Source organism: Loxodonta africana, chromosome 1 (genome assembly GCF_030014295.1).
Source record: "Loxodonta africana isolate mLoxAfr1 chromosome 1, mLoxAfr1.hap2, whole genome shotgun sequence".
In the NCBI taxonomy this organism is placed as follows: domain Eukaryota; kingdom Metazoa; phylum Chordata; class Mammalia; order Proboscidea; family Elephantidae; genus Loxodonta; species Loxodonta africana.
Window position 1 is genome coordinate 13,847,309 of NC_087342.1, and position 11,781 is coordinate 13,859,089.

Sequence of the window (11,781 nt, forward strand, 5' to 3'; positions counted from 1 at the left end):
TTGGATATATAACAGGCTTGGAGACTCCTGAGCAAGGATCTGCCTTTTCTAAGCCCAAAGCTCCCTCTACTTACTGGATCAGGAGCCATGAGGGCAGTCAGGGCAGGAGGAAGCCCTCAGCTGGATGGTCTGAGTGGCAGGGTTGCCCCAGCAGCCTGACAGTAGGGGCCGGTGGTGGTGGCCGTGGGAATCACATGAACCCTCACAGTCTGTCTGGTGGAGGGGTTGCTCTGGAAAGGCCTCCAGTTGCTCCAGGCAGTGCACCTGGGCCTGCGGCCTCCCGTGGTGCACCATTCCATCCTGTGTCTTCTCTCCTTCCCCTCTCACAGGGTGCCCACACTGTAAGAAGGTCATTCCACACTTTACTGCCACCGCTGATGTCTTCAAAGAGGACCGGAAGGTAAGAGTGCCCTTCTTCATCTCTGACCCCTCTCCAGCTTTGCCCTGCCACCCATCCCTCCTGCTTGCCCCTCCCCTCCAGGCCTCCTTCTCTCAACTGGTACATTTCTGCAGAGACCGGGGATTCTTGGGGAGCCAGGATATTCTTTTCACAAGATGGAGCAGGCCAGGGTTTATGCCACAACATCAATGAAAATGTGTACACTGAACCATTAACAGCTGTGATTTGGGGGAGGGGCACAGTAAAAGGCGTCATCTGTTTGTTTATTTAGCACCTGAACCTTTTTACAGTAGGATTGTAATTATGCATTACCGATATAATTAAAAATACAAATAAAAAAACCAACAAAAGTCAGCTGGAAGAGGCAGTGGTAGAGGAAAGCAGCCTCGTCCTGCCTCAGTGAAAGCTTCTGCAGCTGCCAGCTGATGAAGCATAAAATTAACAAGCTAGAGCTGCGATTGGATGCGAGGGGGCGGGGTGGGTGCCAGCCACGGCCCAGGCAGCTCCAGCAGCCAGGGGAAGCCTTGGGCCACTACCAGGAGAGGGAGCGGTTAGGGCAGAGCAAAGACCCTGAACTTGGGAAGCGCAGTTTGGCTGCTGCTAAACTGTGGGACCTTGGATAAGCTGTGCTGACGCGCCAGACCTTTGTAAAGTTGGGGTGCTTGTTTAGATGACCATGAAGACCCTTCCCAGCCCTGGAACCTGCGGTAGGAGGTCCCAGAAACATGCAGTTGTGTGGGGACGCTCACTCACTCACGGCCAGACCCCAATCATGTGCAGTTCTGCTGCAGCACCTCATTTTAAGCCTAGGTGGCATTTTCTCTGGCTGGGTCGGGGCAAGCTGGACAGAGTGGGTGCTGGGCAGCAAACTAAGCAGAGGCTCCTGGAAGACAGAGCAGGCAGGCGAGGCAGCAAGAGCAGGAGTTCAGCCGTGGCAGAGAGGCATTAGGTGCGGGGGCACAAGTGGGCAGGGATGAATCACTCAGGGCAAAGGCTCTTGTTTTCTGCTGGGCCGAAAGGCTTTGATCGTAGCCAAAAGGAGGTCAGGCCGGCAGGTACCTTCTGGGCCTGGCAGAGGCAGGACACTGATGCCTGCAGGTGTAGCAGAGATGGCCCTGTGAGAACTGGACAGTGTTCAAGTCAGAGGACACCAGGTAGGGGGCAGACACATGCATGGAAAGTGGGGACGAGCCAGGGACACCCAGACTCCCGAGACCCTTCCCTGGACTCAAGGAGTCCTACCATCACCTGCAAGCCCTGGCTGTGCCCTTGAGGCACCCCCACCCAGCCAGGAGGGATTATGAGGGCCAAAATATTTTTCTCTGCCAGCCACTTGGCCTGCATGGGGAGGGGTGGTGGGAAGGGCTTTCCCATCTCTGTCTCCCTCACCATCCACACCTGGGAACTCCAGGGACTGGAGCTGTTTAGTTTGAGGAGGCCTTATGCCATGGTGCAAACAGTTAACATGCTCAGCTGCTAACTGAAAAGTTGGAGGTTCAAGTCCACCTAAAGATGCCTCGGAAGAAAGGCCTGGCAATCAGCCTCTTAAAAAAATCAGCCCTTGAAAACCAGCCTACGGAGCACAGTTTTACTCTGACACCCGTGTGGCCACCTTGAGTTGGTGTCAGCTATGGCAACTGGTTTTTTATGCCCCCTGAGAGCCACTCTGCAATAGCAAACACTCCATGTAGCTCCCAGCCCCTCCAACCAGCAGACTCGGTGCTCTGGACAGATGGGAGGAGGGCTGGGGGGGTGGTCTCCCTGCCCCACCGGCTGCCCAGGTCTCTGCAGGCTCCAGGAGGCCTGTGAAGGATTCTGAGGGCACCCCTCGGGCACGCAGAGCCTGGGCTTGGTCCTCCAGCCGTGCTGGGGTCGTGGTGTCAGGAGCACAGATCCGGCTGAGGCACCAGGGGCCCATGGCTGGGGAGCCCTGAAGGAGACAGCCCACATTTGGCATGGTACCTGACCCCCGCTAGCACCATGAGGAGGCAGCCCTTCCTGATGCACCAAAACCAAACCCAAACCGCTTGCCAGGGAATCGATTCCAACTCATGACAAACCCATGTGTATCAGAGGAGAACTGTGCTCCATAGTGTTTTCAGTGGCTGAGCTTTGGGAAATAGATTGCCAGGCCTTTCTTCTGAGATGCCTCTGGGTGGATTCAAACCGCCAACCTTTTGTTTAGTAGCCAGTTGCTTAGCCATCTGCACCACCCAGAGATGTCCAGGTACCCTCCCTGCCCTGACAAGCCCCTCCTCTAGACACGGTTATGCCTTTGATTGGTTTTCTTCACTTGGGCCAGCAATGTTCCTGACCTTTTCCTGGGTTCCTTCTCTCTGACCCTGTTATTCCCTCTAATCCCTCCTTCCTGCTTCCTTTTTTCCAAGCCAGAGATTACTCTCACTGGCTTTCAAGGGCATACGTCCTAACTCCTCTGTCCCCGGCAGCTGGCAGCTCTGTGGTTTCTGGAGGCAGCACACAATCACAGCAGGGAAGCAGGGGCCCTCTCTTTCCCTCCCCGACTCTGTGGCCTAGGGGCTAACATGGCTGGGGCCCACCCTGTACTCCAGGCTGGGTGCCGCGATTACTGGGTGCCGTCCTACAGCTATCCCATCAGGGTCTCTGAGTGCTTCTGGGAATTTGTGATTCCTGAGAGCTGGCTCTGCTGCCAGCCCCAGGCTGGGATTTGGGAACCCCTGGGCTGTCCAGCACTCTCCTTTTACACATGAAGGATCAAAGCCCAGAGAGAGGACGTGAGCTTGCCCGAGGATGCCCAGTGGGTCATTGGCAGCCAGAGCTGGATCTGCTGACTTCCAGTTCTTCCTGACACCACCCTCCTGCCACCTCTTAGCTGGAATTGTGTTTTTTACCACCCAGAAGACAGTCCCTGTTCTTCCCCAATCAATATGCAGTTGGTTGTTCACCTCCATTTTCATAGCCAAAGTCAATATTAGCTCCTGCAGAGATTTATTTTACTGAATCAATAAAGCTGTGTGAGGCAGCTCATATTTTAGTGGGGAGCCTCCACCCCCTCCCAGGAGCTTACTTGGGGACCTTATCAGTTGACACGCTAGGTGGAGAAAGGGCTGCAGACTGTTAGTGTTGGAGTGGATGGTGTTATCAAAGGCGTCATGAGGACAAGGACCCGTGGTGGGGGACTGGTGAGCATGGGCAGGTGACAGCTGGGCTGGCAAGGCAGCCACGCATGCAGGTGTTCTCATCTCAGCCCAGGGCAGGGCCATTGAGGCCCTGAGGCATTGGAGGCCCCTCTGTGATTGACCCACATCTCCACTATAACTCTGGTCGTTCTGTATTCTCTTGCTACGTTTATAAGATCATCTGCCCCTCAAGACTGAGAACTCGTTGAGAGCAGAGACCTCACTTGTCTTTGAATTTCCCACAGGGGTGTGATTATTACCCCTGTCTTCCAAAAACCAAAACCAAACCTGATGCCATCGAGTCGATCCCAACTCATAGCGACAAAGTAGAACTGCCCCATGGCATCCCCGAGGAGTGGCTTGGAGCAGAAGTGTGCACCACAGGGTTTTCAGTGGCTGATTTTTCATAAGTAGATTGCCAGGCCTTTCTTCCAAGGCACCTCTAGGTAGATTCAAACTGCCAACCTTTTGGTCAGTAGCAAAGCACTTAACTGTTTGCACCATGACACCTGTTGTTGGTTGCTATTGAGTTTATTTGGACTCATAGTGACCCCATGTATGCAGAGCAGAACTGCTCCATAGGGTTTTCAAGACTGTGCCCTTTTCAGAAGCAGATCACCAGGCCTGTCTTCAGGGTGCCTCTGGGTGGGTTTGAAATGCCACCCTTTTGGCTAGTAGTTGTGCCACCCAGGGACTTCTCATGACATCTTAAAAACTGTAAGCAAAACCTGTTGCCATCGAGCCTATTCCAACTCATGGCGACTCTATAGGACAGAGTAGAACTGCCCCACAGGATTTCCAAGGAGCAGCTGGTGGATTCAAACTGCTGACCTTTTGGTTAGCAGCCGAGCTCTAACCAAAAGTTCCACCCCTGTCTTACAGAGGAAGTTGAATCTTAGATGAAATGACTAACCCAAAATTACCCAGCTGGAAAGGGGCAAAGTGAAATTGAATGAGCAGGCATTGTCTGAGACCCAGCCCCTGGGAGTTCAATGCAGGTGGTGTACTCGTGAGGCCATCTCAGGAGGCACCAAGAGGATGGAGGAAGTGAGACCGGAAGAGGAAGGAAGCCAAAGCAGGCGCGTTAACAAGCAGGTTGCTGTGTGGGGCACTGAGGCCCTCACCAGGGAATGCACCACAGACTTGTTCCATTCAAAGGTCAAGGAAGCCAGGGTGCTTGTTCTCGACTCCCGTCGTCCCGGGGCCTTAACTGCCAACTCCCTGCACGCTAGGGGGAAACCCTCAGGCCACGAGTAGCAGGTACTGGGGGCAAGTGATGGGCAGAGGGGATACGAGTGGGGGACCCCAGGCAGGGCACCAACGACGTTTGCTACAGGAATTTGTGCTAACTACCATAGAGTCAAGGAGCCCTGGTGGTGCAGTGGTTAAAGTGCTCTGCTGCTAACCAAAAGGTCAGCGGTTCGCACCCACCAGCTGCTCCACATGCAAAAAGATGTTACAGTCTGCTTCCATAAAGATTGCAATCTTGGAAACCCTACAGGGCAGTTCTACTCTTTCCTATAGGGTAGCTATGGGTCGGAATCCACTCGGCAGAATCAGGTTTGCAACGGGTGCCATAGAGCCAATCCAGAAGTTACGGGGTGCACGTCCTGGGCTGTGGGTTTGGCGTGTGTGTTCAGTGCAAATCTTGAGTGGGTGTATTGGGGCTGTCATCTAGACAGGGCGAAATTGAGATAGATATGAAGAGGTGTATTTGCTGCCTCGTTTCCAAAGCCCACTTCCTTTTGGAGGGAGAGAAGCAGCTTGTCCCCCGTTCTATAGCAGCTGAGGGTGGGTCAGCCTTGGCAGCTAGAAGCAGCATTCTCAGTATGCGGCTGGCAGCTAGTTTGGGTGATTCAGAATAAGTACACGTTTTTAATTTAGTAGATTTGTAAAACCATACACTAGGTTTTCAGCAGCTCCAGGGCATGTGTACAAATTAAATTCATAATTTAAAGTGGATGCAGGGAGAGCAGCAGCCCGGAGCAACGCTCATCAGAATCTTCTTTCACAGGGTAGCAGAGGGTGTGTGGAGGTGGGGTACATGGACCTGGTCTCCCCCGGGCTGGGCCCCATTGTGCCTGCCCCCACGACACCTGCCCGAGAGATGGAGCCTTGTGGACGGCCAGAGGAGCCTCTGCCTGCTGCTTGTGTCTAAATAATTCAGAAAGTGCTTTAAAGCCTGAGCCAGGGGCTCTTGGGAGCCTGCAGGGGCCAGCCCGCCGGCCTGAGTGAATTGGGCCCGGTGCGGACACAGTGAGAGGCTTGAAGGAAGACAGCTGTCCTCTGCTGCAGCCAGTTGTTGCCTGTGGGAATGCAGGACAAATGCCATCAACTCTTCTTCTAACTTTTAAAGAGAAGCTGGAAAGCCAAACTTCTACTTAAAATCTACTGCCCCCCCTTTTTTTTTCCCTATGTTAGCAGCTAATTCAAATTTATTAAAAAAAAAAAAAAATGCTATGTGGGCCAAATAGAACAGGAGTGAGAGCCAGCTATAGATTGTGTGCAGCTGGTTTGCAAACCCTGCTCTAAAAAGTCTTGCTTTATAGGACGTTATATAAGGAGAGGTAGGAAACCGTGGTGGCACAGTAATTAAGTGCTATGGCTGCTAACCAAGAGGTCAGTGGTTCAAATCCGCTAGACGCTCCTTGCAAACTCTATGGAGCAGTTCTACTCTGTCCTGTAGGGTTGCTATGAGTCGGAATTGACTCAATGGCGGTGTGTATATAAGGAGAGGTAGGAGGTGGTATGAGGGGGGTTCGGTGAAGGTGACCAAGCAGGGCTCGCTAGTAGCCAGGGGGAGGGCCATAACTGGTACTCAGTCCCACGGTCACAGAACAACACAGAACAATAGCCCTGTTCGCTCACCTGCTCACCTGGGGCACAAGGTATCTTAGTCTCCTAGGTAGCTTTAACCCTTTTTGGTGACCCAGTTAATGTTCTGCTTTAAGTTTTTTGTTGATACCATGTGTTTTCATTAATGGAAGCATTCTGAGTCGTTGAGTGTACCGCTGGAAATGAAATTTATTTTCTCACGGTCTGAATTCAGGGCACCAGCTCTATGGGAAGGCACTGTCCTTCTGACAGCTCTGAGGGAAGACCCTTAGATCCGTGTCTCAGCTTCTGTGGCCCGGGCTTGCCTCGGTCCCTTGGTGATCCCCTGGCAATCTTCGTGGGGCATCTTTCTACCCCATCTGTGTGTACGTATCTGTCTGCGCTGCACCTTATAACTCAGAAGCAATTAAGTTTAAGACACACCCTGCGCTGATATGGCTTCATTAACATAACAAAGAAAACCCACTTCCCAGACATCCACTGGTTATAGGGGTTACGGTTCCATCAATCCCTAACATTAAGTGACTAGCAAGCATTGTTGTTTGGTGGCCTGCAAGGCTCTTCTGCCTGGAAAGGGGGCCTCTGCTCAAATGTGAATAAGGAGGAGCCAGAGAACTGTGCGAATCATGGTTTTTCAACAGTCTGAAATTTCAAACCATAGTGTAGCCAAACGCCACGCGGGTTCTTGTCCTGTTGTATTAGCTGATCGAAATAACAGGAACACTAACTGCAAGGGAAACAAAGTGGCAAGTTTATTGTCTGCACAGACAAGGAGCAGCACGAAGTCTAGAGACCTTAAGACCATGTGCTCCCCATCTGGGGCGGGGGGGTGCTAGGGAGCTTTATATTTCCAGTGGTGTCCGGGGGTTGGGTTTGGTACCTAGAACTCTCCGCCCTCAGCCCTCCCATGTCCTCATTTGGAGGTCCAGATGTTAAATGATCTTCCGTGGGATGTCCGTGCAATGGGACCCCTCACTTTTCAAATGGACTCAGGCGAAACCATGGCCTGGGATATATTTTTCTTTCAGGTGACAGTCAGGTGACAGTCGGGTCTGGGGTCAAGTGAAGGATGCGATCCCAACCTGCGCATGCTCTAAGGTCTAGACAGAGGCACTACCTGCTGTGACTTCCTGAAAAATGTTGCTTGAAACAAGCTCCTGGTTAGCAACACAAAGAAAGGAGGGGAAGGGGTGTCAATTGGGGGTTTCAACAGCAGTACTTTTTTACTTTAGTGTAGATTCCTTCCTGGGCTTTGGCCCTCAGATGCTCACTCCTCTCTCAGGTCTTGGCAGGTGCTGTTGCTTCCGTTTTGGGATTTTCTTCCCTTGGGCTTTCACAGGGCCAGCTACCGCCTCCTCATCGTTCAGGTCTTGCATCAAATGCTAGCTCCTCAGAGAGGCCTCCCTGGTCCCCCTGGCTGAAGCAGCCAGCTCTGGGTATTGCCTTATTGACTGTCCCACTTTTAATATCTTCAGAGCACTCATGTGGCTCAAAAATGATCTTATGTGTTTGTTCATGTGTCTGTTAACTGCCTTTCTGCAGTGAGAATGTTGGTTGCTTGATGACTGGTCTTTGTCAAGTTTACTGTTGTGCCTCCAGCATGTAGAACAGGCACGTAGTGGGGCTTCAGTAAATGTAAGTGATGATACCGTGTGTTTTCATTAACGGAAGCATGCTGAGTCATTGAGTGTACCTTCCCTCAGAATCTGTCCTCCCTGTTTCTAAGCTACCCAGCGTGCGGGAGTTAGATAGGCCAACAGCCAATTTGGGAACCTCCTCCTGACAGAGAACTGCGATTACTTCAGTCATACTGTAATCCTCCTAGAGTCGGGGATGTGTCTCCTGCCTGGAACATTCTCTTCCTCCTTCCGGCCTTGACTTAGATGGCAAATCCTGCAGGCAGCCTTTGCTCCCTGTTCCCCTGGGTTCTCTTTGCACCGTGGACCAGCTCCATCATAACTCACATCACACCATGTTGGTATTGCCTGTTCATCCAACTCATTGGCTAGATGCGAAGCTCTTATCAGGGACAGAATTTACATGTTGTTGTTGTTGGGTGCCATTGAGTCAATTTTCAACTCATAGTGACCCCATGTGACAGAGCAGAACTACCCCATAGGGTGTTTTCTTTTTGGGGGGGGTTGTAATATTTATAGAAGCGGATCACCAGGTCTTTTTCCTGCAGAGCCACTGGGTAGGCCCGAATCGCCAGTCTTTCGGTTAGCAGCCGGGTGCTTGACATTTGTGCCACTAGGGCTCCTTAGCCCTTTTATACAGGCCGATAAAAAACCAGTTGCCATCAAGTTGATTTCAACTCAGGGCAATCCTGTGTGTGTCAGACTAGAACTGAGCACCATGGGATTTTCAATGCTGATTTTTCAGAAGTAGATTGCCAGACCTTTCTTCCAAGGTACCTGATGGGTGGACTCAAACCTCAATCTTTCAGTTAGCAGCTGAGCACATTAACTGTTTACACCACCTAGGGGGGGACTTCTATACAGCTGGTAGGAGTGATTATAATAGCAGCTAACATTTACTGACCACTAACCACATGCTAGATCTTGTGCTAATTTGCTTCACCTTACTCAATCTTCATAATACTCCAGTAGCCTAATGTCTTAGTTATCTAGTGCTGCTATAACAGAAATACCACAAGTGGATGGCCTTAAGAAACGGAAATTTATTCTCACAGTCTAGGAGGCTAGAAGTCTGAATTCAGGACACCAGCTCCAGGAAAAGGCTTTCTCTTTCTTGTCAGCTCTGGGGTAAGGTCCTTGTCACTAGTCTTCTCCTAGTCTAGGAGCTTTTCAGCACAGGAACACTGGGTCCAAAGGACCTGCTCTGCCCTGGCTCTTCTTGCTTGGTGATGAGGTCCTTCTCATCTCTGCTTGTTTCTCTCTTTTATATCTCAGAAGAGATTGACTCAAGATACAACCTAATCCTGTAGATTGTGTCCTGCGTCATTAACATAACTGCCTCTAATCTTGCCTCAATATCTGAGAGGTTAGGATTTACAACACATAGGGTAATTACATCAGATCACAGAATGGATGACAACCACACAATATTGGGAATCATGGCCTAGCCAAGTTGACACACATTTTAAGGGGACACAATTCAATCCATAACACCTGGCTATTGTTGTTATCCCCATTTTACAGATGTGGAAATTGAGACACCAAAAATCTAGGTAATTTTCCTTAAGTTTTAATATATGGCCAAGCCCAGATTTGAACTTGGAGAACTTGACTTCAACGCTAAGTTCTTAATCTTGGTATTACACTGCCTTCCCAAGCGGATGCTCAGGGAATATTTGTTGATAAATGAATGAATCCACAGGCCTCACAGAAAGCATCATTATAAATGCTTTCAAGCCATCGTTTCTTTTATGGCCGTTATGCTCTTGATTTTAAAGGATAGTCTGATGCCGCTCAAGGCCAAGTTCCCATTTTGCCTTGGATATTGAAAACAGGTGCCTTCAGGCTCAATGTAGCTTAGCACTGGGGGTGCTTTGATGAGGTCATACCTGTTACTGGGGAGAAGATCAAAGCCCATGTCCTGGGAATGCTGGTTCGGAGTGAAGCCTGTGTGCAGAGGGGCTCCCAGCCTCCAGGTCTTAGCACAGAGACCCCCTGTACTGACCCCCTTTTTCTTCTGTCCCAAAGATTGCCTGTGCTGCCATTGACTGTGTCAAAGACAAAAACCAGGACCTGTGTCAGCAGGAGGCCATCAAGGCCTACCCCACTTTCCACTACTACCACTACGGGAAGTTTGTAGAGAAGTACGAAAACGATCGGACGGTGAGTTGGGGAAGGCGCCTGCCCTGAGCTATTTGGACTGCCTGGCAGGGAAGTAGCTCCTGAGGAGGGGCAGCACAGGGGGCTGGCCTGTCAGCTGTGAAACCAGAGCTGAGAGGACATGGGCTCTGGCCTGGCTGAGCCTTAGCACACGGGGGGAGTCTCGAGGGGTTCTCGCGTGGGTTCCCGGGTGTGGGAGAGCTTCGGGTGTGGGAGAGCTTCCTCGCCTGCTTCTAGGGCTGGCCTGGGGACGGTGGGATGACAGCATAGCCAGGCAGCATTTCTGGCTGTGTCCTGGGACCCTCACTGCATCACCACTCTGCTGCCTCTGGACAGGCCCGTTGGGTCTGTCCAGAAGGGCCCCGTGGAGAAGGGCAGGGGAGGGGAAAGGGGCACGTGTCCCTCTCGGAAGCTAAAGTTTCTTTTTCTTTTTTTTTCCTCTCTCTCCTTCCCTTCCCTTCCCTTTAGGAATTGGGATTTACCAATTTTATTCGAACCCTCCGAGAGGGAGACCACGAGAGGCTGGGGAAAAAGAAGGAAGAGTTGTAACTCCTGCCTCAGAGAAAGCTTTTCCATTACACTGTGAATGATACCTGTTTGGTCGTTCTTTCTGAATTTACACATGTTCTGAAGACAGTTTTTTATAGCCGCCGGTGGCCATTTTGTACAATTTTGAAATAAAATTAAACCAATTGTTTGGCCCTGTGGGTTCTTTTTTTTTTTTTCCACGAAGATCGTACTAACCCTCCCTGTGGCCTAACAAGTGGGTGCTCGTGGTCTCCCTCAGCCCTCGTCCTCTCAGGGTGGGGACAGCACCGCGCCGGCATGACTGAGGTGCCGAGGGCAGTGGGTGAAGGAGGTGCACGGGTGTCCAACTCTGTCAGTCATTTGAAAGCAAGACAGGAAAACAGGTCCACAGAATATTCTGTGGGCAAAGTGAAATGTGACTGGCTCTTGAGAGGAAAGACATTAAGATGACCAGGGAAAATGGGACGCTGACACGATCAGTAACCAAAGTTAGCTTTCTCCATATCATCGTGATTTCAGTTTTGGTGTGTTTTCCTGGAATGTATTACCTATTTCTGTCTCAGACTCGCTATTTCAGTCTTCTCTCCTCTTCCTCTGTCCATGCCCTGCCTCCTTCTTAGCTTGCTCACTCTCTCTTCAAAGAAAATGCAGTCACCACACACATCAGGGTGAGTGCAGTGGTCAAGGTTGATGGGGTACTGAGGTGGGGGTGGGGGAGGGGGCCGGGTATGGGCTACTTGCTCTGCACACCGGCTGGGAGGGATGGCATGGGGGACACGGGTGTCGTGCTCTGGGTGTGCCAATGTTAGGTCTGTTAATCAGCTCCCACCACTACCCCCGTAATCTCTAAGCCTTCACTCACGCTCTTAAGTAATGGATGGCTGCCATCTGCAGGCCCCCGCTCTGCTGCGGCTCCTCACTCTGCCTTCTGCTTGTTCTCTCTCTTTCCTGGCCAGGCTTTTCCACTGGTCTTCCCCGCCGTCTGCATCCCTGTGTGACTCACGCCAGCCCAGTAGGGCCACCAGAGCCAGAGCTGCCCCTTTGACATGTTCTGTGGCTTTTT

At 51.3% G+C, this 11,781-nt stretch overlaps 1 protein-coding gene across 2 annotated transcripts in view; it reads left to right on the top strand.

Moving 5' to 3' along the window:
• The window catches only part of PDIA5 (protein disulfide isomerase family A member 5), a 122,334-nt gene extending 111,447 nt beyond the window's left edge, over window positions 1-10,887 (top strand). For both annotated transcript variants that reach the window (XM_064291196.1, XM_064291146.1), the window contains exons 15-17: window positions 330-400; window positions 10,059-10,193; window positions 10,659-10,887. In XM_064291196.1, the coding sequence (XP_064147266.1) occupies window positions 330-400; window positions 10,059-10,193; window positions 10,659-10,739 (287 nt within the window). In that variant the 3' untranslated portion in view covers window positions 10,740-10,887. The remainder of the gene's footprint in view (window positions 1-329; window positions 401-10,058; window positions 10,194-10,658) is intronic.
• Window positions 10,888-11,781: the final 894 nt, after the last annotated feature.